This window comes from Mauremys mutica, chromosome 15 (assembly GCF_020497125.1).
Source record: "Mauremys mutica isolate MM-2020 ecotype Southern chromosome 15, ASM2049712v1, whole genome shotgun sequence".
Taxonomy (NCBI): Eukaryota; Metazoa; Chordata; order Testudines; family Geoemydidae; genus Mauremys; species Mauremys mutica.
Window position 1 is genome coordinate 29,196,512 of NC_059086.1, and position 21,946 is coordinate 29,218,457.

The 21,946-nt window shown below is 45.9% G+C and overlaps 1 protein-coding gene across 1 annotated transcript in view; it reads left to right on the plus strand.

The window, feature by feature from the left end:
• LOC123350280 (butyrophilin subfamily 1 member A1-like) overlaps positions 1-21,946 on the plus strand; it is a 95,378-nt gene that overhangs the window by 52,188 nt on the left and 21,244 nt on the right. Inside the window, exons 16-23 of the mRNA XM_044988777.1 lie at positions 2,230-2,250; positions 6,054-6,074; positions 11,096-11,116; positions 12,327-12,347; positions 12,932-12,952; positions 16,746-16,766; positions 19,473-19,493; positions 21,333-21,353. Coding sequence (XP_044844712.1) covers positions 2,230-2,250; positions 6,054-6,074; positions 11,096-11,116; positions 12,327-12,347; positions 12,932-12,952; positions 16,746-16,766; positions 19,473-19,493; positions 21,333-21,353 — 168 coding nt within the window. The remainder of the gene's footprint in view (positions 1-2,229; positions 2,251-6,053; positions 6,075-11,095; positions 11,117-12,326; positions 12,348-12,931; positions 12,953-16,745; positions 16,767-19,472; positions 19,494-21,332; positions 21,354-21,946) is intronic.

Consider the following 21,946-nt stretch of genomic DNA (forward strand, 5'->3'; position numbering starts at 1 on the left):
GAAGAAAATCCACGCACTACAGGAACCAAACACATCCATTCAATGTAGAAGCTCTGGCTGGGGAATGTGGCAGGACCGAGTTGCTAGTGCTGTGTCTGACCTTCTAGTAACTGAGGCCATGCAGCCACTCCACCGTCTGCCTCAGGTATGGAGGGAGAATTGTCCTCCCCAAAGAGCTTCCCCCAAGCTGGGAACCCACATTCTGTGCAGAGCACCCAGTATAGGCTATTTGACAATTTCCCTGCAAATGAAGTGCTAATATTGACAGAGGAATGTGTGCTGGAGCAGGAAATAGAACCTAGATACTTTGTCTTCTCGACCGTTGTATTCACTATGAGAGGAAGGTGTTGGCAGAAACTTTCCATGGGAATGTGTGTATTTCAGGTGGGAAAAAAAAACGTTTTGAATGGAAAAAGAACAAGAAAGAAGCAAAACCATCTCAGTAGAGTCAGAAGTTTTTATTTCCTCCGAGCTGAAAAGGAATATTCTGTTTTTTTAATTTCAAAATGAAGGAGAGATTGTTAAGTTTCGATTCAGTCAGACAATCATGTTGGGGGTAGTGTAGGCACAGGCGCCAACTTTTTGATTTCCACAGGGGGGCTTGAAAACCTCTCTGCCCCAGGCCCTGCCTCTCCTAATCTCCTTCACTTAACACCCCACCCTTGCCCAATCCCTCTCTGCCTGTTCCTGCCCTGTTTCCCCTCTCCAAGAATGCCCCACCCTTGTTCCACTTCTTCTTTCGTCAGCTCCTCCCCGCCCCCAAGTGCCCTCTGCCCTCTCCAGAAGAACAGATCAGTGGTGAGCAGGAGACGCTGCAACGGAGGGGGAGGAGCTGATTGGTGGGGCCTGCCTGTGAGTGCAATTTCTGTCTAAGAAAAAGGGTACCTTGTTCACTGTAGCTCACAGAAGCCCTTCAGTAGGAAAGTGTGTGCTAGGCCCCAAACCAGAGGGCATGGGGATGATGTTAATTAGGACTGTAGGAGTTATATTAGCTCAGTATTTGGCTCGGTTTCTGGAATACTTAATGGAGTTCCGGTGTCTCCAACAGAAGAAAGAAGTTGTCAAACTGGAGAGCACCAGAATGATTAAAGGATTAGATAACATGTGTTATAGTGATAGACTCAAAGAGCTCAATCTATTTAGCTCCCTAAAGAAACGGGGTGACTTGATTACACTCTAGCCATATGTAGACAGAGAACTTATATGTGATAATGAGCTCTTTAGTCCAGCAGAGAATGGTCTAGCAAAATCCAATGGCTGGAAACTGATACTAGGAAAGTCAGACTAGAAATAAGGTATAAATTGTTAAGAGTGAGGGTGACTAACCATTGTCACAATAGACGAGGATTTGTGGTGCATCCTCCATCACTGGACAATTTTTCTAAAGGTACTGCTTTACTGCAAACATGAATTGTTTGGGGGAAGTTCTCTGATGCATTCAATAGATGATGAGAGTGTCTCCTTTTGGCCTTAGGCAGTATGACATTCATTGTGTCACTTGCTCCCTCACAGCTATTCACCAATAAATACAGCTTTTGTTATTGTAACTATTATTTATCTTTGTTCTTGGCCATATATTACAAAAGATGCTTTTGTTATCTGTAAATATTTTTTTCTCTTTTTTAGGAGAAATGGAAAAGACAATAAATAAGTCTGTTGCCTTTTCGTCCATGTGCTCTACTCCTCTTTTTGATAGAGCGGATGACTTGGCTAATTTTGTCAATAACATGTCAGGGCACTTGCTGGTTCTGAGTAGTCTGCTCATACATTGTTGAAATTTAAATAGACTCGCCCACTACCTGTTTGTATTCTCCAAGAACCATTACACTCTTGCAGAGACCCACTATGAAAGGCAATGTACACAGTGAAAGGACTCTGCATTGAAATAAGCAAATGGAATTCAGCTCATTGTGTAAATCGTGTTACCACTCCTTTCATAGCAGAACCCTTATTAGCAGAGGAGCATAGTGTTTCATATTCACCTTTTGCTAATTACTTGTCATCATGAAGCTTCTTCTTAAATTGATTAAAGCAAGAATATAATCTCCTCAATCTACTATGTAGGGAAATAGGAATGGGTCTAGCCCACGGATTAAACAGCTAGTTCACTATCCATTGCCAATATTTATGCTAATCAACAAAGAAAGGATCTCATTCACCTTCTTCAATTTATAAGTCATTGGACATACACTGAACTGTTTTCTTCTCCTCCCTATTGTTCTTTTGCAGAGGAACCCCAGGAGCAAATGGGTGAGTTTGCCTATTTTAATGAATAGTTACAGTCAAGTAACCAAACTTTGTCTGCCCTATGTTGATTGCAACAACTTCAATGGCAGTAGAGATGCTATCATTGCATGCCCCATGGATCTGGGAAGTTGGGGGGTCTGTGTAGATTACTCTGGAATCATGGAATTCCATCAAGCTGAGACCTCACTTTGCAAAGAAAGTCAGAGGGGCAGAGGTTCAAGAGCATTCGGGTATGATAGGAAAAACATCCACGTGCTACAGGAGGTTAAGGATTATCTAGGCGTGGCCCAATATCTAAATAAATACTTCAGTCTTTAATAAGGCTAATGAGGAGCTTAGAGATAATGGCAGAATGACAAATGGGAATGAGGATATGGAGGTAGATATTACCACATCCGAGGTAGAAGCCAAACTCGAACAGCTTAATGGGACAAAATCAGATTGCCCAGATAATCTTCATCCAAGAATATTAAAGGAACTGGCACATGAAATTGCAAGCCCATTAGCAAGAATTTTTAATGAATCAGTAAACTCAGGGGTTGTACCGTACAACTGGAGAATTGCTAGCATAGTTCCTATATTTAAGAAAGGGGAAAAAAGGTGATCCGAGTAACTATAGGCCTGTTAGTTTGACATCTGTAGTATGTAAGGTCTTGGAAAAATTTTTGAAAGATAAAGTAGTTAAGGACATTGAGGTCAATGGTAACTGGGACAAAATACAATATGGTTTTACATAAGGTAGATCGTGCGAAACCAACCTGATCTCCTTCTTTGAGAAGGTAACAATTTTTTTAGACAAAGGAAATGCGGTGGATCTAATTTACCTCGATTTCAGTAAAGCATTTGACACGGTTCCACATGGGGAATTATTAGTTAAATTGGAAAATATGGGGATCAGTGTGAAAATTGAAAGGTGTATAAGGAACTGGTTAAAGGGAAGACTACAGCGGGTTGTACTGAAAAGTGAACTGTCAGGCTGGAAGGAGGTTACTAGTGGAGTTCCTCAGGGATCAGTTTTGGGCCCAATCTTATTTAACCTTTTTATTACTGACCTTGGCACAAAAAGCGGGAATGTGCTAATAAAGTTTGCGGATGACACAAAGCTGGGAGGTATTGCTAACACAGAGAAGGACCGGGATATCATACAGGAAGATCCAGATGACCTTGTAAACTGGAGTAGTAGTAATAGGATGAAATTTAATAGTGAAAAGTGCAAGGTCATGCATTTAGCGACTAATAACAAGAATTTTAGTTATAAATTGGTGACATATCAGTTGGAAGTAACGGGGGAGGAGAAGGACCTCGGAGTATTTGTTGATCACAGGATGACTATGAGACACCAATGTGATATGGCCGTTAAAAAAGCTAATGCAGTTTTAGGATGCATCAGGCGAGGTATTTCCTGGAAAGATAAGGAGGTGTTAGTGCCGTTGTACAAGGCACTGGTGAGACCTCATCTGGAATACTGTGTACAGTTCTGGTCTCCAATGATTAAGAAGGATGAATTCAAAGTGGAACAGGTTCAGAGATGGGCTACTAGGATGATCCGAGGAATGGAAAACCTGTCTTATGAAAGGAAACTCAAAGAGCTTGGCTTGTTTAGCCTAACCAAAAGAAGGTTGAGGGAGGTTATGATTCCTCTTTATAAATATATCAGAGGTATTAATATCAGGGAGGGAGAGAAATTATTTAACCTTAGTACCAATGTGGACACAAGAACAAATGGGTATAAACTGGAAACTAGGAAGTTTAGTCTTGAAATTAGATGAAGGTTTCTAACCATTAGAGGAGTGAAGTTCTGGAACAGCCTTCCAAGGGGAGTAGTGAGGGCAAAAGACATATCTGGCTTTAACACTAAGCTTGATGAGTTTATGGAGGGTATGGTATGATGGCATAGCCTAATTTTGGCAATTAATTTAGCAATTGATCATGGGTTATCAGCAGGAAAGTATGCCCAGTGGTCAGTGATGGGATCTTATATGGAGTTACTGTAGAGAATTCTTTCCTGGATGCTCGCTGGTGAGTCTTACCCAAATGCTCAGGGTTTAAATGATTGCCATATTTGGTGTCGGGAAAGAATTTTCCTCCAGGGCAGATTGGCAGAGGCCCTGGAGGTTTTTCACCTTCCTCTGCAGCATGGGGCACGGGTCACTTTCTGGAGGATTCTCTGCAGCTTGAGGTCTTCAAACCACAATTTGAGGACTTCAATAACTCAGACATAGGTTAGAGGGTTGTTATAGAAGTGGATGGGTGAGATTCTGTGGCCTGCATTGTGCAGGAGGTCAGACTAGATGATCATAATGGTCCCTTCTGACCTTAAATTCTGTGAGTCTATGAGGAACTGAACATATCCATTCAATGAAGAAGCTCTGGCTGGGGAGTGTGTCAGGGCCGAGCTGCTAGTCACCTTGTAGTAACTGAGGCCATGCAAACACTCCACCCTGTGCCTCAGGGATGGAGGGAGAATTGTCCTCCCCAAAGAGCTTCCCCCAAACTGGGAAAACACATCCTGTGCAGAGCACCCAGAATAAGCTCTTTGACAATTTCCCTGCAAAGGAAGTGCTAATATTGACACAGGAATGTGTGCTAGAGCAGGAAATAGAACCTAGATACTCTGTCTTCTGGACCGGTGTATTCACTATGAGAGGAAGGTGTTGGCAGAGTCTTTCCATGGGAATGTGTCCATTTCAGGTGGAAACAAACATTTTGGATGGAAAAAAAGACAAGAAAGAAGCCAAAGCATCTCAGTAGAGGCAAAAGTTTTTATTTCCTCAAGTTGAAAAGGAATATTCTGATTTTTTACTTCAAAATGAAGGAGACATTGTTAAGTTTCGATTCAGTTACCTAATCACGTGGGGGTAGTGAAGGCACAGGCACCAACTTTTTGATTTCCACAGGGGTGCTTGACAACCTCTCTGCCCCAGGCCCTGCCCCTACTATGCCCCTTCCCTCAAGGCCCCAACCTTGCCTGCTCTAACTCTGCCTCTTCCTGCCATTTTCTCCCCGCCAAGAGTGCCCCACCCTCAGTCCACCTCTTCCTTCCTCGTCTCCTCCCCCACCAGTGCCTTCTGCCCTCTCCAGAAGAGGTGATCAGTGGTGGGCCGAAGATGCTGCGGTGGAGGGGGAGGAGCTGATTGGTGAGGCCTGCCTGTGCGTGCAATTTCTGTCTCAGGAAAAGGGTTCCCCTTTCACTGGAGCTCACACAAGCCCTTCAGTAGGAAAGTGTTCGCTAGGCCCAAAACCAGAGAGCATGTGGATGATCTTTTTGATAGAGCAGATTACTTTGCTAATTTTGTCAATAACTTATATGAGGACTTGCTGGTTCTGAGCAGTGCTGCTCATACATTTTTGAAATGTAAATAGACTCACCCACTACTTGTTTGTATTCTCTAAGAACAATAAGACTCCTGTAGAGACACATTAGGAAAGGCAATGTACACACTGAAAGGACGTTGAATTGAAATAAGTAAATGTTATTCAGCTCATGATGTAAATGGCGTTACTGCTCCTGTCATAGCAGAACCCATATTAGCAGAGGAGCGTAGTGTTTCATATTCACCTTTTGCTAATTACTTGTGGCCATGAAGCTTCTTCTAAAATTGATTAAAGTAAAAATATGCTCTCCTCTATCTACTACATAGTGGGATAGGAATGGGGCAAGCCCACGGATTGAATGGCTAGTTCACTACCCATGGCCAATATTTATGCTAATCAAGTAAGAAAAGATCTCATTCACACTTTTCAATTCATAAGTCAATGGACATACACTGAACTGTTTTTTTCTCCTCCCCATTGTTTTTTTGCAGAACAACTCCAGGAGGAAAAGGGTGAGTTTGCAGACTTTACTCATTGGTTACAGTTGACTGACCAAACTATGTGTGCCCTTAATGATTCCAACAATTTCAGCTGCAGAAGGGATGCTATCATTGCATGCCCCATGGATCTGGGAAGTGGGGGGGGGGGTCTGTGTAGATTACACTGGAATCGTGGAATGTCATCAAGCTGAGACCTCACTTTGCAAAGAAAATCAGAGGGCCAGAGGTTCAAGGGCAGTCGGGTACGATAGGAAAAAGATCCACGTGCTACAGGAACTGAACATATTTATTCAATCAAGAAGCTCTGGCTGGGTAGTGAGGCAGGACCGAGTTGCTAGTGCGGTGCCTGACCTTGTAGAAACTGAGGCCATGCAGACATTCCACCCTGTGCCTCAGGGACGGAGAGAGAATTGACCTCCCCAAAGAGCCTCCCCAAAACTGGGAAACCACATCCTGTGTAGAGCACCCAGTGTAGACACTTGGACAATTTCCCTGCAAAGGAAGTGCTAATATTGACACAGGAATCTGTGCTAGAGCAGGAAATAGAACCTAGATACTCTGGTCTTCTGGACCGGTGTATTCACTATGAGAGGAAGGTGTTGGCAGAAACTTTCGATGGGAATGTGTCCATTTCAGGTGGAAATAAACATTTTGGATGAAAAAAAGGACAAGAAAGAGTCAAAAGCATCTCAGTAGAGGCAAAAGTTTCTATTTCCTCCGAGTTGAAAAGGAATATTCTGTTTTTTTACTTCAAAATGAAGGTGACATAGCTAAGTTTTGATTCAGTTACCCAATCATGTGGGGGTAGTGTAGGCACAGGCACCAACTTTTTGATTTCCGCATGGCTGCTTGACAACCTCTCTGCCCCAGGCCCTGCCTTTCCTAACCCCTTCACTTAAGGCCCCATCCTTGCCCGCTCCCACTCTGCCTCTTCCTGCCCTGTTCCCCTCCTCCCAAGAGTGCCCCACCCTCATTCCACCTCTTTCTTCCTCCTCTCCTCCTCCACCAGCGCCTTCTGCCCTCTTCAGAAGAGGTGATCAGTGGTGAGTAGGAGGCGCTGCGGTGTAGGAGGAGCTGATTGGTGGGTCCTGCCTGTGAGTGCAACTTCTGTCTCAGAAAAAGGGTACCGCTTCACTGGAGCTCACACAAGCCCTTCAGTAGGAAAGTGTTCGCTAGGCCCCAAACCAGAGGGCATGGGGATGATCTTAATCAGGACTCTAGGGCTTTTATTAGCTCAGTATTTTGCTCTGTTGCTGAAATACTGAGTGCAGTTCAGGTGTCCGCAACAGAAGAAAGAAGTTGTCAAACTGGAGAGGGTTCATAGAAGAGCACCAGAATGATTAAAGGATTAGATAACATGTCTTATAGTGATAGACTCAAAGACCTCAATCTATTTAGCTCACCAAAGAAAAAGGGTGACTTGGTTACACTCTAGCTGAATGTAGACAGAGAACATATATGTGATAATGGGCTCTTTAGTCTAGCAGAGAATGGTCCAGCAAAATCCAATGGCTGGAAACTGAAACTAGGAAAGTCAGACTAGAAATAAGGTATAAATTTTAGAGAGTGAGGATGATTAGCTTTTCTAATAATTTACAGTGGATAGTGGTGGATCCTTTATCAATGGACATTTTTTTCTAAAGGTACTGCTCTACTGCAAACCTTAATTGTTTGGTGGATTTACTCTGGCGCATGTAATAGATTTTGAGAGTGTTTCCTTCCAGCCTTAGACAGTATGATATTCATTGTGTCACTTGCTCTCTCACAGCTATTCTCCAATAAATACAGCTTTTGATATTTTAACTATTAGTTACCTTTGTTCTTGGCCATATATTGCAAAAGGTGCTATTGTTATCTTTAAATATATTTTTCTCTTTTTTATGAGAAATGGAAAAGATAATAAGTAAGTCTGTGGCCTTTTTCTGCCTTGTGCTCTACTTCTCCTTTTCATAGAGCAGATTACTTGGCTAATTTTGTCGATAACGTATATGAGGGCTTGCTTGTTCTGTGCTGTGCTGCTCATACATTGTTGAAATTGAAATAGACTCACCCACCAATCCTGCTGTAAAGGTATAACGAATGGGGTTCCGCAGGGGTCTGTTTTGGGACCGACTCTGTTCAATATCTTCATCAATGACATAGATATTGGCATAGAAAGTACGCTTATCAAGTTTGCAGATGATACCAAACTTGGAGGGATTGCAACTGGATTGGAGGACAGGGTCATAATTCAAAATGATCTGGACAAATTGGAGAAATGGTCTGAGGTAAACAGGATGAAGTTTGATAAAGACAAATACAAAGTGTTCCACTTAAGAAGGAACAATCAGTTTCACACGTACAGAATGGGAAGAGACTGTCTAGGAAGGAGTACAGCAGAGAGGGATCTAGGGGTTATAGTGGACCACAAGCTAAATATGTGTCAACAGTGTGATGCTGTTGCAAAAAAAAGCAAATGTGATTCTGGGATGCATTAACAGGTGTTTTGTGAGCAAGACATGAGAAGTCATTCTTCCCCTCTACTCTGCACTGGTCAGGCCTCAGTTGGAGTATTGCGTCCAGATCTGGGCACTGCATTACAAGAAAGATGTGGAGAAATTGGAGTGGGTCCAGAGAAGAGCAACATGAATGATTAAAGGTCTAGAGAAAACAACCTATGAAGGAAGGCTGAAAGAATTGGGTTTGTTTAGTTTGGAAAAGAGAAGACTGAGAGGGAAGATTATAGCAGTTTTCAGGTATCTAAAAGGGTGTCATAAAGAGATGGGAGAAAACTTGTTCCTCTTAGCCTCTAAGGATAGTAGAAGAAGCAATGGGCTTAAACTGCAGCAAGGGAGGTTTAGGTTGGACATGAGGAAAAAGTTCCTAACTGTCAGGGTGGTTAAACATTGGAATAAACTGCCTAGGGAGGTTGTGGACTCTCCATCTCTGGAGATATTTAAGAGTAGGTTAGATAAATGTCTATCAGGGATGGTCTAGACAGTATTTGGTCCTGCCATGAGGACAGGTGACTGGACTCGATGACCTCTCGAGGTCCCTTCCAGTCCTAACGTCTATGAATCTATAAAGGGCTCTTTACTCTAGCAGAGAATGGTCTGTCAAAATCAAATGGCTGGAAAGTGAAACTAGGAAAGTCAGTCTAGAAATAAAGTGTAAATTTTTAGGAATGAGGGTTATTAGCCATTGTTACAATTTACGAGATTTTGTGGTGCATCCTCCATCACTGGAATTTTTTTTCTAAAGGTACTTCTCTACTGCAAACATGAATTGTTTGGGGAAAGTTCTCTGGACCATGCTATAGACGATGAGAGTGCTTCCTTCCAGCTTTAGACACCATGATGTCCATTGTTTCACTTGCTCCGTCGCAGCTATTCTCCAGTAAATACAGTGTGATAGACCCAGGCCAGTTGGGTACAGCAGTGTCATAGGTTTATTCCCCACTTTGAACTTTAGCGTCCACAAGATGGGGACCTGCATGGGGTCCTCTAAACTTAAATCCTAGTTCAGATCTGGTAATGCTGCCACCAGCTAGAAATTCCAGTGTCTAGCACACTCCCTGCTCCCGCAAAACTTTCTCTGGGGAACACCGATCCAAACTCCTTGGATCTTAACACAAAGGGAAATAGCCCATTCACCCACCTCCCCCTCCCTTAGCCGTTGGGAGAGATCACCTTGATTCAAACTCCTTGAATCAAACAAAGAGGGATTCCCTTTCCCCCCCCCCCCTCCTCTTCCCCTGAGATTCCAAACAAGGGAAGAAATCAATCAGGTTCTAAAAAGAAAAGATTTTATTAAAAGAAAGAAAGAAAGTAACACTATATCTGTAACAACAGGAAGAAAAATATCACAGGGTCTAGCTTATAAACCTAGAGGGGCTCCCCCCGCCCTTCTCAGAATAATCAAAAGTAACAGCAAACAGAAATAAAGAGATTTCTCCAGCAAACACACATTTGCAAATACAGAAATTAATTATAAGACTAATCCGCCTTTCTAATACTCACTATACTGAATAGAAGAAAATACTTCAGGAAGCTTGGAGAGCCTGGATATACGTCTGGCCCCGCTTAGATCCAAAGAGAGAACAACCACCAAACAAAGAACACAAACAAAGACTTCCCTCCACAGAGATTTGAAATTATCTTGTCCCTTGATTGGTCCTCTGGTCAGGTGTCCGTCAGGTTACTGAGCTTGTTAACCCTTTATAGGTAAAAGATACCTTAATCCTTAACTATCTGTTTATGACAGTAGAATAGCAGAAGGCAGATATTCTGGCCACTGGATTAACAGTTTTCTGTTACCTGACTGACCAGAGCAGGGGCTGCTCCAGGATAATGAGAACACCTGACTTTAATTAAGCTGTAAAGAGTCAGGTGAGGCCATTCAGTTAATGTGACCACCTAACTCTAATTAAGGCCCTGCTGATACTATAAAAAGGGCTCACTCCAGTCGGGCAGGGGAGTCAGGGAGCCAGAGGAGAGGAAGTGTGGCTGAAAGGCTGGTTACTGAAGACACCCTAAAACATCGTTAAAGGAGCCCTAAGGTAAGGGTGAAGAAGGGAGAAGCAGGAGAGCTGTGGGAAAGTGGCCCAGGGAAACGTAGCAACTCTGGCAGTGAAAGGTTGGCTGCCAACAACTGCTACCATTAGGGTCCCTGGGCTGGAACCCGGAGTAGAGGGCGGGCCCGGGTTCCCCTCAACCCACCACTACAGGAACATCTCCTGGAAGGGGAAGTCGGGTCCCTGTCAGGACAGGAGGCTGAACAGAAACTGTGGGAGTTCTCTCACCAACCTCCTTGCAGGCCTATGATGAAAAGGGCTCAGTAGACTGTAACCCTGGCCCTAGAGAGAGTAGGGCTACATGGAGGGTCACAGTGAGCCACTGAGGCTAGCATAAACCACCTAGAAGCGCAGGACCCATGGGAGCAAGGTCAGAGCTCTGCCACAACCACTTTTGATATTTTAACTGTTATCTTTCTTCTTGGCCATATTATTACAAAAGGTGCTACTGTTATCTTTAAATATTTTTTTTATTTTTCAGGAGACTTGAAAAAGAGAATGAGTAAGTCTTTGTCCTTTTTCTTCCATGCGCTCTACTGCTGTGTAGGAGTCTTGTAGAATGAAAAGAAAAATCATTGAGTTATCCCACTTTCCTGTTTTGATAGAGCAGGAACTGAGACATTGTTAAGATTCGATTCAGTTACGAAATAATGTGGGGTCAGTGTAGGCATAGGTACCAAATTTTTTATTTTCTTGTGGGTATTTGACACCCTCTCTGCCCCAGGCCCTGCCCCTACTATGCCCCTTCCCTCAAGGCCACAGCCTTGCATGCTCTAACTCTGCCTCTTCCTGCCCTGTTCTCCCTGCCCCCCAAGAGTACCGCACTTTCTTACTCAGCTCCGCCCCCATCCAGCGCCTTCTGTCCTCTCCAGAAGAGCTGATCAGTGGTGAGCAGGAGACACTGCTGTGGAGGGGGAGGAGCTGATTGGTGAGGTCTGCTTCTGAGTGCAATTTGTGTCTCAGAAAAAGGACACCGCTTTCACTGGAGCTCACACAAGCCCTTCAGTAGGAAAGTGTTCACTAGGCCCCAAACCAGAGGGCATGGGAAGGATGTTAATTAGGACTCTAGGAGTTATATTAGCTGAGTATTTGGCTCTGTTGCTGGAATACTGAGTGCAGTTCCGGTGTCCCCAACAGAAGAAAGAAGTTGCCAAACTGCAGAAGGTTCATAGAAGAGCACCAGAATGATTAAAGGATTTGATAACGTGTTATAGTCATAGATTCAAAGAGCTCAATCTGTTTAGCTCACCAAAGAAAAGGGGTGATTTGATTACACTCTAGACATATGTAGACAGAGAACATATATGTGATAATCAGCTCTTTAGTCTAGCAAAATCCAATGGCTGGAAACGGAAACTAGGAAAGTCAGATTAGAAATAAGGTATAAATTTTTAAAAGTGAGAATCTTTACCCTTTCTAACAATTTACAGGGCGCTGTGGTGAATCCTCCATCACTGCACATTTTTTCTAAATGAACTGTTCTAATGCAAACATGAATTGTTAGGGGGAAGTTCTCTGATGCATATAATAGGTTATGGGAGTGTGTCCTTCCGGCCTTAGACAGTATGATGTTCATTGTGTCAATTGCTCCCTCAGAGCTATTCTCCAATAAATGCAGCTTTCGATATTTTAACTATTAGTTACCTTTTTTCTTGGCTATATACTATAAAAGGTGCTATTGTTATCTTTAAATATATTTTTCTCTTTTTTAGGAGAAATGGAAGAGACAATAAGTAAGTCTGTGGCCTTTTTCTTCCATGTACTCTACCCCTCTTTTTGATAGAGCAGATTGCCTGGCTAATTTTGTCAATAATGTATGTGAACACTTGCAGGTTCTGAGCAGTGCTGCTCATACATTGTTGAAATTTAAATAGACTCAGCCACTAGTTGTTTATATCCTCCAAGACCCATAACACCATTGCAGAGACACACTATGAAAGGCAATGCACACGTTACAAGGACTCTGCATTGAAATAAGCAAATGGAATACAGCACATGATGTAAATGGTGTTACTGCTCCTGTCATAGCAGAATCCATATCTGCAGAGGAGCGTCATGTTTCATATTCACCTTTTGCTGTTTACTTGTGGCCATGAAGCTTCTTCTTAAATTGATTAAAGCAAGAATATACTCTCCTCTATCTACTACATAGTGGGATAGGAATGGGGCTAGCCCATGGATTGAACAGGTAGTTCACTACCCATGGCCAATATTTATGCTATTCAAGAAAGAAACAATCTCATTCACCTTCTTCAATTCATAAATCAATGGACATACACTGAACTGTTTTCTTCTCCTCACCATTGTTCTTTTGCAGAGGAACCCCTGGAGGAAATGGGTGAGTTTGCCTATTTTAATGAATAGTTACCGTCAACTAACCAAATTAAAGGGAAGTGGAGGGTCTATATAGATTACTCTAGAATTGTGGTATGTCATCGAGATGAGACCTCACTTTTCAAAGAAAGTCAGAGGGGCGGGCGTTCAAGGGCAGTCGGGTATGAGAGAAAAAATAGCCACGTGCTAAAGGAACTGAACATATCCATTCAGTGAAAAAGCTCTGGATGGGGAGTGTGGTAGGACTGATTTGCCAGTCTTGTACCTCACATTGTAGTAACTGAGACCATGCATGTGCCTCAGGGATAGAGGGAGAGTTGTCCTCCCCAAAGACCTTCCCCCAAACTGGGAAACCACATCCTGTGCAGAGCACCCAGTGAGGCTCTTTGACAATTTCCCTGCAAAGGAAGTGCTCATATTGAGACAGGAATGTGTGCTAGAGCAGGAAATGGAACCTAGATACTCTGTCTTCTGATCCCGTGTACTCACTATGAGAGCAAGGTATTGTCAGAAACTTTCCATGGGAATGTCTCCATTTCAGGTGGAAAAAAACTTTTTGGATGAAAAAAATAACAAGAAAGAAGCAAAAGCATCTCAGTAGAATCAAAAGTTTCTATTTCTTCCATATTAAAAAGGAATATTCTGATTTTTCAATTAAAAATGAAGGAGACATTGTTAAGCTTCGATTCAGTTACCCAATCATGTGGGGGCAGTTTAGGCACAGGTGCCAACTTCTTGATATCCTGGCGAGTACTTGACCACCTCTCTGCCCAACGCCCTTTCCCAACTGTACCCCTTCCCTCAAGGACCTACCCCTGCCCCATCACTTCCCGCTCCCACTCTGCCTCTTCCTGTCCTGCTCCAACCCCTCTCCCAAGAATGCCCCGCCCTGCTTCCGCCTCTTCCTCCTTGGCTTCTCCCGCCCAGCTCCTCCTGCCTTGTGCAGAAGAGCTGATCAGTGGTGGCAGGAGATGCTAGGGTGGAGGGGGAGGAGCTGACTGATGGTATCCGGGGTGAGCTGGAGCCGGTTCGCACCGGTTCGCACCAACCGGTTGTTAAATTTAGAAGCGGTTTTAGAACCGCTTGTTAACTGGCTTCCCTGCAAGGGAAGCTTTGATGGACTTGGGCTGGGAAGCCTGTAATTCCTCCTCCCGGCCACCAGGGGGCGCTGCGTTGCATTGCGTTGCATTGCAGGAGCCATGTGGGCTGCGTCCTGGCCCTGTTGCTGCTGCTCCTTGTACTTCTGGCCATGGGGCTCCCGCTGCTGCCGGGTGAGTCCCCGGCTGAGTCCTGCTGCTCGGGTTGCTCCCAGCCACTCCCCCTGTGTGACTACCGCTCCCCCCTGTACCCAGCCACAGCCCCTGTCTTCACCCCCTGCCCGCAGCCACCCACAGCCCGCAGCCACCCCCAGCCAGCCCCTGCAACAGCCACCCTCTGCCCGCAGCCACCTGCAGCCACAGCCACCCCCTGCCGGCAGCTACCCGCAGCCACCCCCTGCCCGCAGCCACCCCCTGCCCACAGCCACCGGCAGCCACAGCCACCCCCTGCCGGCAGCTACCCGCAGCCACCGGCAGCCACCCCCTGCTGGCAGCTACCCACACCCCCTGCTGCAGCCAGTCCCTGTCCGCAGCCAGCCCCTGCCCACAGCCACCCGCAGCCACCCCCTGCCACAGCCAGCCCCTGCCACAGCCACCCTCTGCCCGCAGCCACCTGCAGCTACCCACAGCCAGCCCCTGCCCACAGCCAGCCCCTGCCCGCAGCCAGCCCCTGCAACAGCCACCCTCCGCCCGCAGCCACCTGCAGCTACCCACAGCCAGCCCCTGCCCACAGCCACCCTCTGCCCACAGCCGGCCCCTGCAACAGCCACCCTCCGCCCGCAGCCACCTGCAGCCAGCCCCTGCCCGCAGCTGCCCACAGCCACCCCCTGCCCACAGCCACCTGCAGCCACCCCCTGTCGGCAGCTACTCACAGCCACCCTCTGCCACAGCCAGCCCCTGCCCGCAGCCACCACCTTCCCGCAGCTACCCACAGCCACCCCCTGCCTGCAGCCACCCCCTGCTGGCAGCTACCCACAGCCCCTGTCCGCAGCCAGCCCCTGCCCACAGCCACCCTCTGCCCGCAGCCACCTGCAGCCATCCCCTGCCGGCAGTTACCCGTAGCCACCCCCTGCCACAGCCTGCCACAGCCAGCCCCTGCCCACAGCCACCTGCAGCCACCCCCTGCCCGCAGCCAGTCCCTGCAACAGCCACCCCCTGCCTGCAGCTACCCGCAGCCACCCCCTGCCCGCAGCTACCCGCAGCCACCCCCTGCCCGCAGCCACCCCCTGCCTGCAGCCACCGGCAGCCACCCCCTGCTGGCAGCTACCCACAACCCCTGCCGCAGCCAGCCCCTGTCTGCAGCCAGCCCCTGTCTGCATCACCTGCCCACAGCCAGCCCGTGTCACACTCCCTGCCTCCAGCCAGCCCCATGTCCACTGGTGCCCTGCAGTTCTTAGGGCAGTAACCCTACACACCTGCTTCAATGAGGGGGGCAGGGAGCAGCTGGGACCCACACATGTGCACACCCTAGGGTGACCAGACAGCAAGAGTGAAAAATCGGGACAGGGGGTGAGGGGTAATAGGTGCCTATATAAGAAAAATACCCCAAAATTGAGACTGTCCCTATAAAATTGGGACATCTGGTCACCTTAGCACACCCCAAGGGAGTGGCAGGGACCCACACATGTGAAACGGAGCTCATTTCTAGTTCAGGCCCATCTTTTTTAAAAAAGAACTTTAGGAAGGGTTAACATACATCTGTATTTTCCTGGACATGTCAGGCTTTTTGGTTCTTAAATCGCTGTCTGGGCAGAATTTTTAAAATTTTTAAATTTTAAAAATTCCTCCTGGGAAAATACAGATGTATGGTAACCCTATTGGTACAAAAAATACATGCTCTGGCAAATCCCTTAAATCAGAACTTTTTAATAGGGAACCGGTTGTTAAGATTTTAGCAGCTCATCACTGATGGTATCTGATTGTGAGTGGTCTCAAAAAATATACTCCATTCACTGGAGCTCACACAAGCCCTTCAGAAGGTAAGTGTTTGCTAGGCCCCAAACCAGAGGGTATGGGGATGATCTTATTTAGGACTATAGTGGTTATATTAGCTCTGCATTTGGCTCTTTTGCTCAAATACTGAGGGCAGTTCTGTAATCCCCAACAGGAGAAAGAAGTTGTCAAACTGGAGAGGGTTCAGAGAAGAGCACAGGAATGATAAAAGGATTAGATATCATGTGTTATAGTGATAGACTCAAAGAGCTCAATCTATTTAGTTCACCAAAGAAAAGGGGTGACTTGGTTACACTCTAGACGTATGTAGATAGAGAACATATATGTGATAATTGGCTCTTTAGTCTAGCAGATAATGGTCTAGCAAAATCCAATGGCTGGAAACTGATGCTACGAAAGTCAGACTAGAAATACGGTATAAATTTTTAAGAGTGAGGGTGATTAGCCAATGTTACAATTTACGAGGGTTTGTGCTGCATCCTCCATCACTGGAATTTTTTTTCTAAAGGTACTGCTCTACTGCAAACATTAATTGTTTGGGGGAAGTTCTCTGGACCATGTTATAGATGATGGGAGTGCTTCCTTCCAGCCTTAGACACCATGATGTTAATTGTGTCACTTACTCCCTCTCAACTATTCTCCAATAAATACAGCTTTTGATATTTCAACTATTAGTTATCTTTCTACTTGGCCAGCATATTACAAAAGGTGCTATTATTATCTTTAAATATATTTTTTTCTTTTTAGGAGACTTGGAAAAGAGAATGAGTAAGTCTGTGTCCTTTTTCTTCCGTGTGCTCTACTTCTGTGTAGGAGTCTTGTAGAATGAAAAGAAAAATCATTGAGTTATTAGACCTCACCCCACTTTCCTGTTTTGATAGAGCAGGAACTGAGACATAGTTAAGATTTGATTCAGTTACAAAATAATGTGGGGTCAGTGTAGACACAGGTGCCAACTTTTTAATTTCCTCGTGGGTATTCGTCCACCTCTCTGCTCCAGGCCCTGCCACTACTATACCCCTTCCTTCAAGCAAGGCTGGATCTAGCTTTTTTGCTGACCCAAGCAAAAATATTCTGGCTGCCCCCCACCTGAGCTATGGCCTCCTCCCCCCAACCAGTGCCCTCCCCCACCCGCACACTCTGCTACCCTAGCCCTGGGCTCCTCACCTCCAGACATGACCTCCTCATTCATCACAGCAATTCCCATTTATACCTTCAGTGGGGATCAAACCGTTTCTCCTATTTTTATTTCACTTTAGTATAAATCTCGCCCCCTCCCCACAACCCCATCTTTAGTGCTCCAAATGAACATGGGAGGCATAGGGACTAACCCTCAAACCTTGTACCCAGAAATGGATGGGGATCTAGTAAAGAGGGTTCAGGCAGAGAAGCGGGTGTGCGGGTGCTTGGGGGCTCTACACTGGCAGAGAAACAGGGTGTGATGTACTCGCAGAGGAGGGTGGAGGAGGAGAGGGGGTATCAAGAGGATTGCGGGATAAGAAGTACAGGGGAAGGGGGAAGTGCAGGAGGAGAGGGCTGGGGAAGGGTTCAAGGGGAGAGGTGCGGGAGAAGGGAGAGTACAAGGGGAAGGGGTGCAGTGAAGGAGCGATGGGGGGAGGTACAAGCAAAGAGGCTGTGAGCGGGATGGGGGGTGCAAGGGCTGAGAGGGGCAGCTGCTGACAGCTGCTTCCCCAGCCCCCTACAGGCAGAGCCGAGAGGACAGACACTGACCCCCCAGGTGCCTGAGCCGCGGGGGTCCCCTGGCAGGGCAGTATCCCCCGCTGCCCCGCTCGGAGCCGGGCTCTGCCTCTCCCTGCCCAGGGCAGGCAGCGCAGGGCTGTGGTGGGGGAGGTGGGTGGCGGGCTACGTCCAGGGGCAGGAGGCGGCAGCTCCCTGGCAGCTTGGGCTGTCCAGCCACTCTCCCTGTCAGCGTGTCAGCCTGGATCTGCGCTCCCTGCCCAGCTCGGCGGCGCCATGCACAACCCACTCGAGCAGGGAAACACTGCGCCGCCATGGGGAGACTCAGAGCAAAGCAACAGCGGCAGCAGGACCCCTCCTCCCTCCCTGCATCCCGGGCCCCACTTCCCTCCCTCCCCGGCTCCTCACACGCAGGCTGGACTGGAGTTCAGGCTGCCCTGCTGCTGGAGAGCCAGAGCATCATCCCCCGGATCTGAGTCCCTCTCGCCTCTGCAGCCTGGGCTCAGCTCCGGGGGATGATGCTCCGGCTCTCCAACGGCAGGGCAGCCTAAACTGCAGTGCAGCCTGTGCAACTCAGGCTGTCATGAGTGCCATGTAGCAACTGAAGCCAGAACTGCATTGTCAGTTCCAGCTCAGCCTGAAAGCCTCAGCTGACAGGTAACATGTTGGTTCAGGACTGGTTCCCGGCTTTTTGCTCCCCAAGGGAAATAAAAATGGGGGGGAGCAGAAGCGGGATTGCAGCCCCTTGGAAAGTGCCGTCCAAAGCACAAGCTTGTCGCGCTGGTGCATAGAGCGGGCCCTGGGAACAGGCCCCAAACTTGCCCGCTCTAACTCTGCCTCTTCCTGCCCTGTTCTCCCTGCCAAGTGTGCCCCACCATCATTCCACATCTTCCTTCCACGTCTCCTCCCCCACCAGTGCTACCTGCCCTCTCCACAAGAGCTGATCAGTGGTGAGCAAGAGGCACTGCGATGGAGGGGGAGAAGCTGATTGGTGGGCCCTGCCTGTGAGTGCAATTTCTGTCTCAGAAAAAGGGAGCTCACACAAGCCTTTCAGTAGGAAAGTGTTCATTAGGCCCCAAACCAGAGGGCATGGGGATAATGTTAATTAGTACTCTAGTGGTTACAATAACTCAGTATTAGGCTCTGTTGCTGGAATACTGAGTGCAGTTCCTGTGTCCCCAACTGAAGAAAGAAGTTGTCAAACTGGAGAGGATTCATAGAAGAGCATCAGAATGATTAAAGGATTAAATAACATGTGTTATAGTGATAAACTCAAAGAGCTCAATCTATTTAGCTCACCAAAGAAAAGAGGTGAATTGATTACACCCTAAACATATGTAGCTAGAGATCATATATATGTGATAATGGGCTCTTTAGTCTAGCAGAGAATGGTCTAGCAAAATCCAATGGCTGGAAAGTGAAACTAGGAAATTCAGACTAGAAATAACATTTAAATTTTTAAAAGTGAGGGTGATTAATCATTGTTACAATTGACGAGAGATTGTGGTGCATCCTCCATCATTGGACATTTTTTTATAAAGGTACTGCTCTACTGCAAACATGAATTGTTTGGTGGAAGTTCTCTGGATCATGTTGTAGATGATGAGGGTGCTTCCTTCCGGCCTTAGACACCATCATTTTCATTGTGTCATTTGCTCCCTCACAGCTGTTCTCCAATAAATACAGCTTTTGAAATTTTAACTATGTTATCTTTCTTCTTGGCCATATTATTGCAAAAGGTGCTATTGTTATCTTTATTTATTTTTTCTTTTTCAGGAGATTTGGAAAAGAGAATGAGTAAGTCTTTGTCCTTTTTCTTCCCTGTGCTCTACTGCTGTGTAGGAGTCTTGTAGAATGAAAAGAGGAATCATTGAGTTATTAGACCTCACCCCACGTTCCTGTTTTAATAGAGCAGGAACTGAGACATTGTTAAGATTCAATTCAGTTACGAAATATTGTGGGGTCAGTATAGGCACAGGTGCCAACTTTTTTATTTTCTCACGGGTACTTGACAACCTCTCTACCCCAGGCTCTGCCACTACTATACCCCTTCCCTCAAGGCCCCGTCTTTACCCGCTCTAACTCTGCCTCTTCCTGCCCTGTTCTTCCCCCTCCTAGAGTGCCCCACCCTCATTCCACCACTTCCTTACTGAGCTCCTCCCCCCTCAGCGCCTTCTGCCCTCTCCAGAAGAGGTGATCAGTGCTGAGTAGGAGGCGCTGCGGTGGAGAGGGAGGAGCTGATTGGTGTGGCCTTCCTGTGAGTGCAATTTCTGTCTCAGAAAAAGGGTACCCCTTTCACTGGAGCTCACACAAGCTCTTCAGTAGGAAAGTGTTCGCTAAGCCCCAAACCAGAGGGCATGGGGATGAAGTTAATTAGGACTATAGGGGTTATATTAGCTTAGTATTTGGCTCTGTTGCTGGAATACTGAGTGGAGTTCCGGTGTCCCCAACTGAAGAAAGAAGTTGTGAAACTGGAGAGGGTTCATAGAAGAGCACCAGAATGATTAAAGGATTAGATAGCATGTGTTATAGTGATAGACTCAAAGAGCTCAATCTATTTAAGTCAGCAAAGAAAAAGGTTGACTTGATTACAATCTAGACGTATATTGATAGAGAACATATATGTGATAATGGACTCTTTAGTCTAGCAAAATCCAATGGCTGGAAAGTGAAACTAGGAAAGTCAGACTAGAAACAAAGTATACATTTTTCAGAGTGAAGGTGAATAGCCTTTCTAACAATTTACAGGGGGTTGTGGTGGATCCTCCATCACTGTACAATTTTTCTAAAGGTACTGCTGTACTGCAAACATGAATTGTTTGGGGGAAGTTCTCTGACGCATTCAATAGATGATGAAAGTGCTTCCTTACGGCCTTAGACAGTGTGATGTTCATTGTGTCAATTGCTCCCTCACAGCTATTCTCCATAAATAGAGCTTTTGATATTTTATCTATTAGTTACCTTTGTTCTTATCCAAATATTACAAAAGGAGCTATTGTTATCTTTAAATATATTTTTGTTCTTTTTTGGAGAAATGGAAAAGACAATAAGTAAGTCTGTGGCCTTTTTATTCCATGTGCTCTACTCCTCATTTTGATAGAGCAGATTACTCGGCTAATTTTGTCAATAACGTACATGAGCACTTCCTGGTCCTGAGCAGTGCTGCTCATACATTGTTGAAATTTAAATAGACTCACCCACTACCTGTTTGTATCTGACAAGAACCATAACGCCCTTGCAGAGACACACTATGAAAGGCAATGTACACATTGAAAGGACTTTGCATTGAAATAAGCAAATGGAATTCAGCTCATGATGTAAATGGTGTTACTGCTCCTTTCATAGCAGAACCCATATTAGCAGAGGAGTGCAGTGTTTCATATTCACCTTTTGCTAGTTACTTGTGGCCAAGAAACTTCTTTTTAAATTTTAATTAAAGCAAGAATATACTCTCCTCTATCTACTACGTAGTGAGATAGGAATGGGGCTAGCCCACGGATTGAAGAGCTAATTGTCTATCCATAGCCAATATTTATGCTAATCAACAAAGAAACGATCTCATTCACCCTTTTCTATTCATAAGTCAATGGACATACACTGAACTGTTTTTTTCTCCTCCCCACTGTTTTTTTGCAGAACAACTCCAGGAGGAAAAGCGTGAGTTTTCCTACTTTACTCAGTAGTTACAGTTGACTAACCAAACTTCGTATGCCCTGTATTGGTTGCAACAACTTCAGGGACAGTAGGGAAACTATCATCGCATGCCCCATGGATCTGGGAATTGAGGGGGTCTGTGTAGATTACTGTGTAGAATCGTGGTATGTAATCAAGCCAAGACCTCACCAGCTCTTTGCTAAGAAAGTCATAGGTGCAGGGATTCAAGGGCAGTCGGGTATGACAGGAAGAAAATCCACATGCTACAGGAACCGAACATATTCATTCAATGAAGAAGCTCTGGCTGGGGAGTGCAGCAGACCCGAGTTGCTAGTGCTGTGCCTGACCTTTTAGTAACTGATGTTGGAGAAAAACTTTTTCCCACTTTTTGGTTGGGTTCAGCAGAATCACATACTTTATTTTCTCTTTACGATTGTATAGAGGGAGGGAGTGCCCTAGGACACAGGGTTGCCCCATTCCTAGGCAGGTCTCTCTCCAAGTAAACAATTACAGCAATCATTTATAATTTTGTTACCTACAATAATGAGCAACAGCTGCATTTTGTTTATACATAGGCTATTTTGTTATCTTATTTT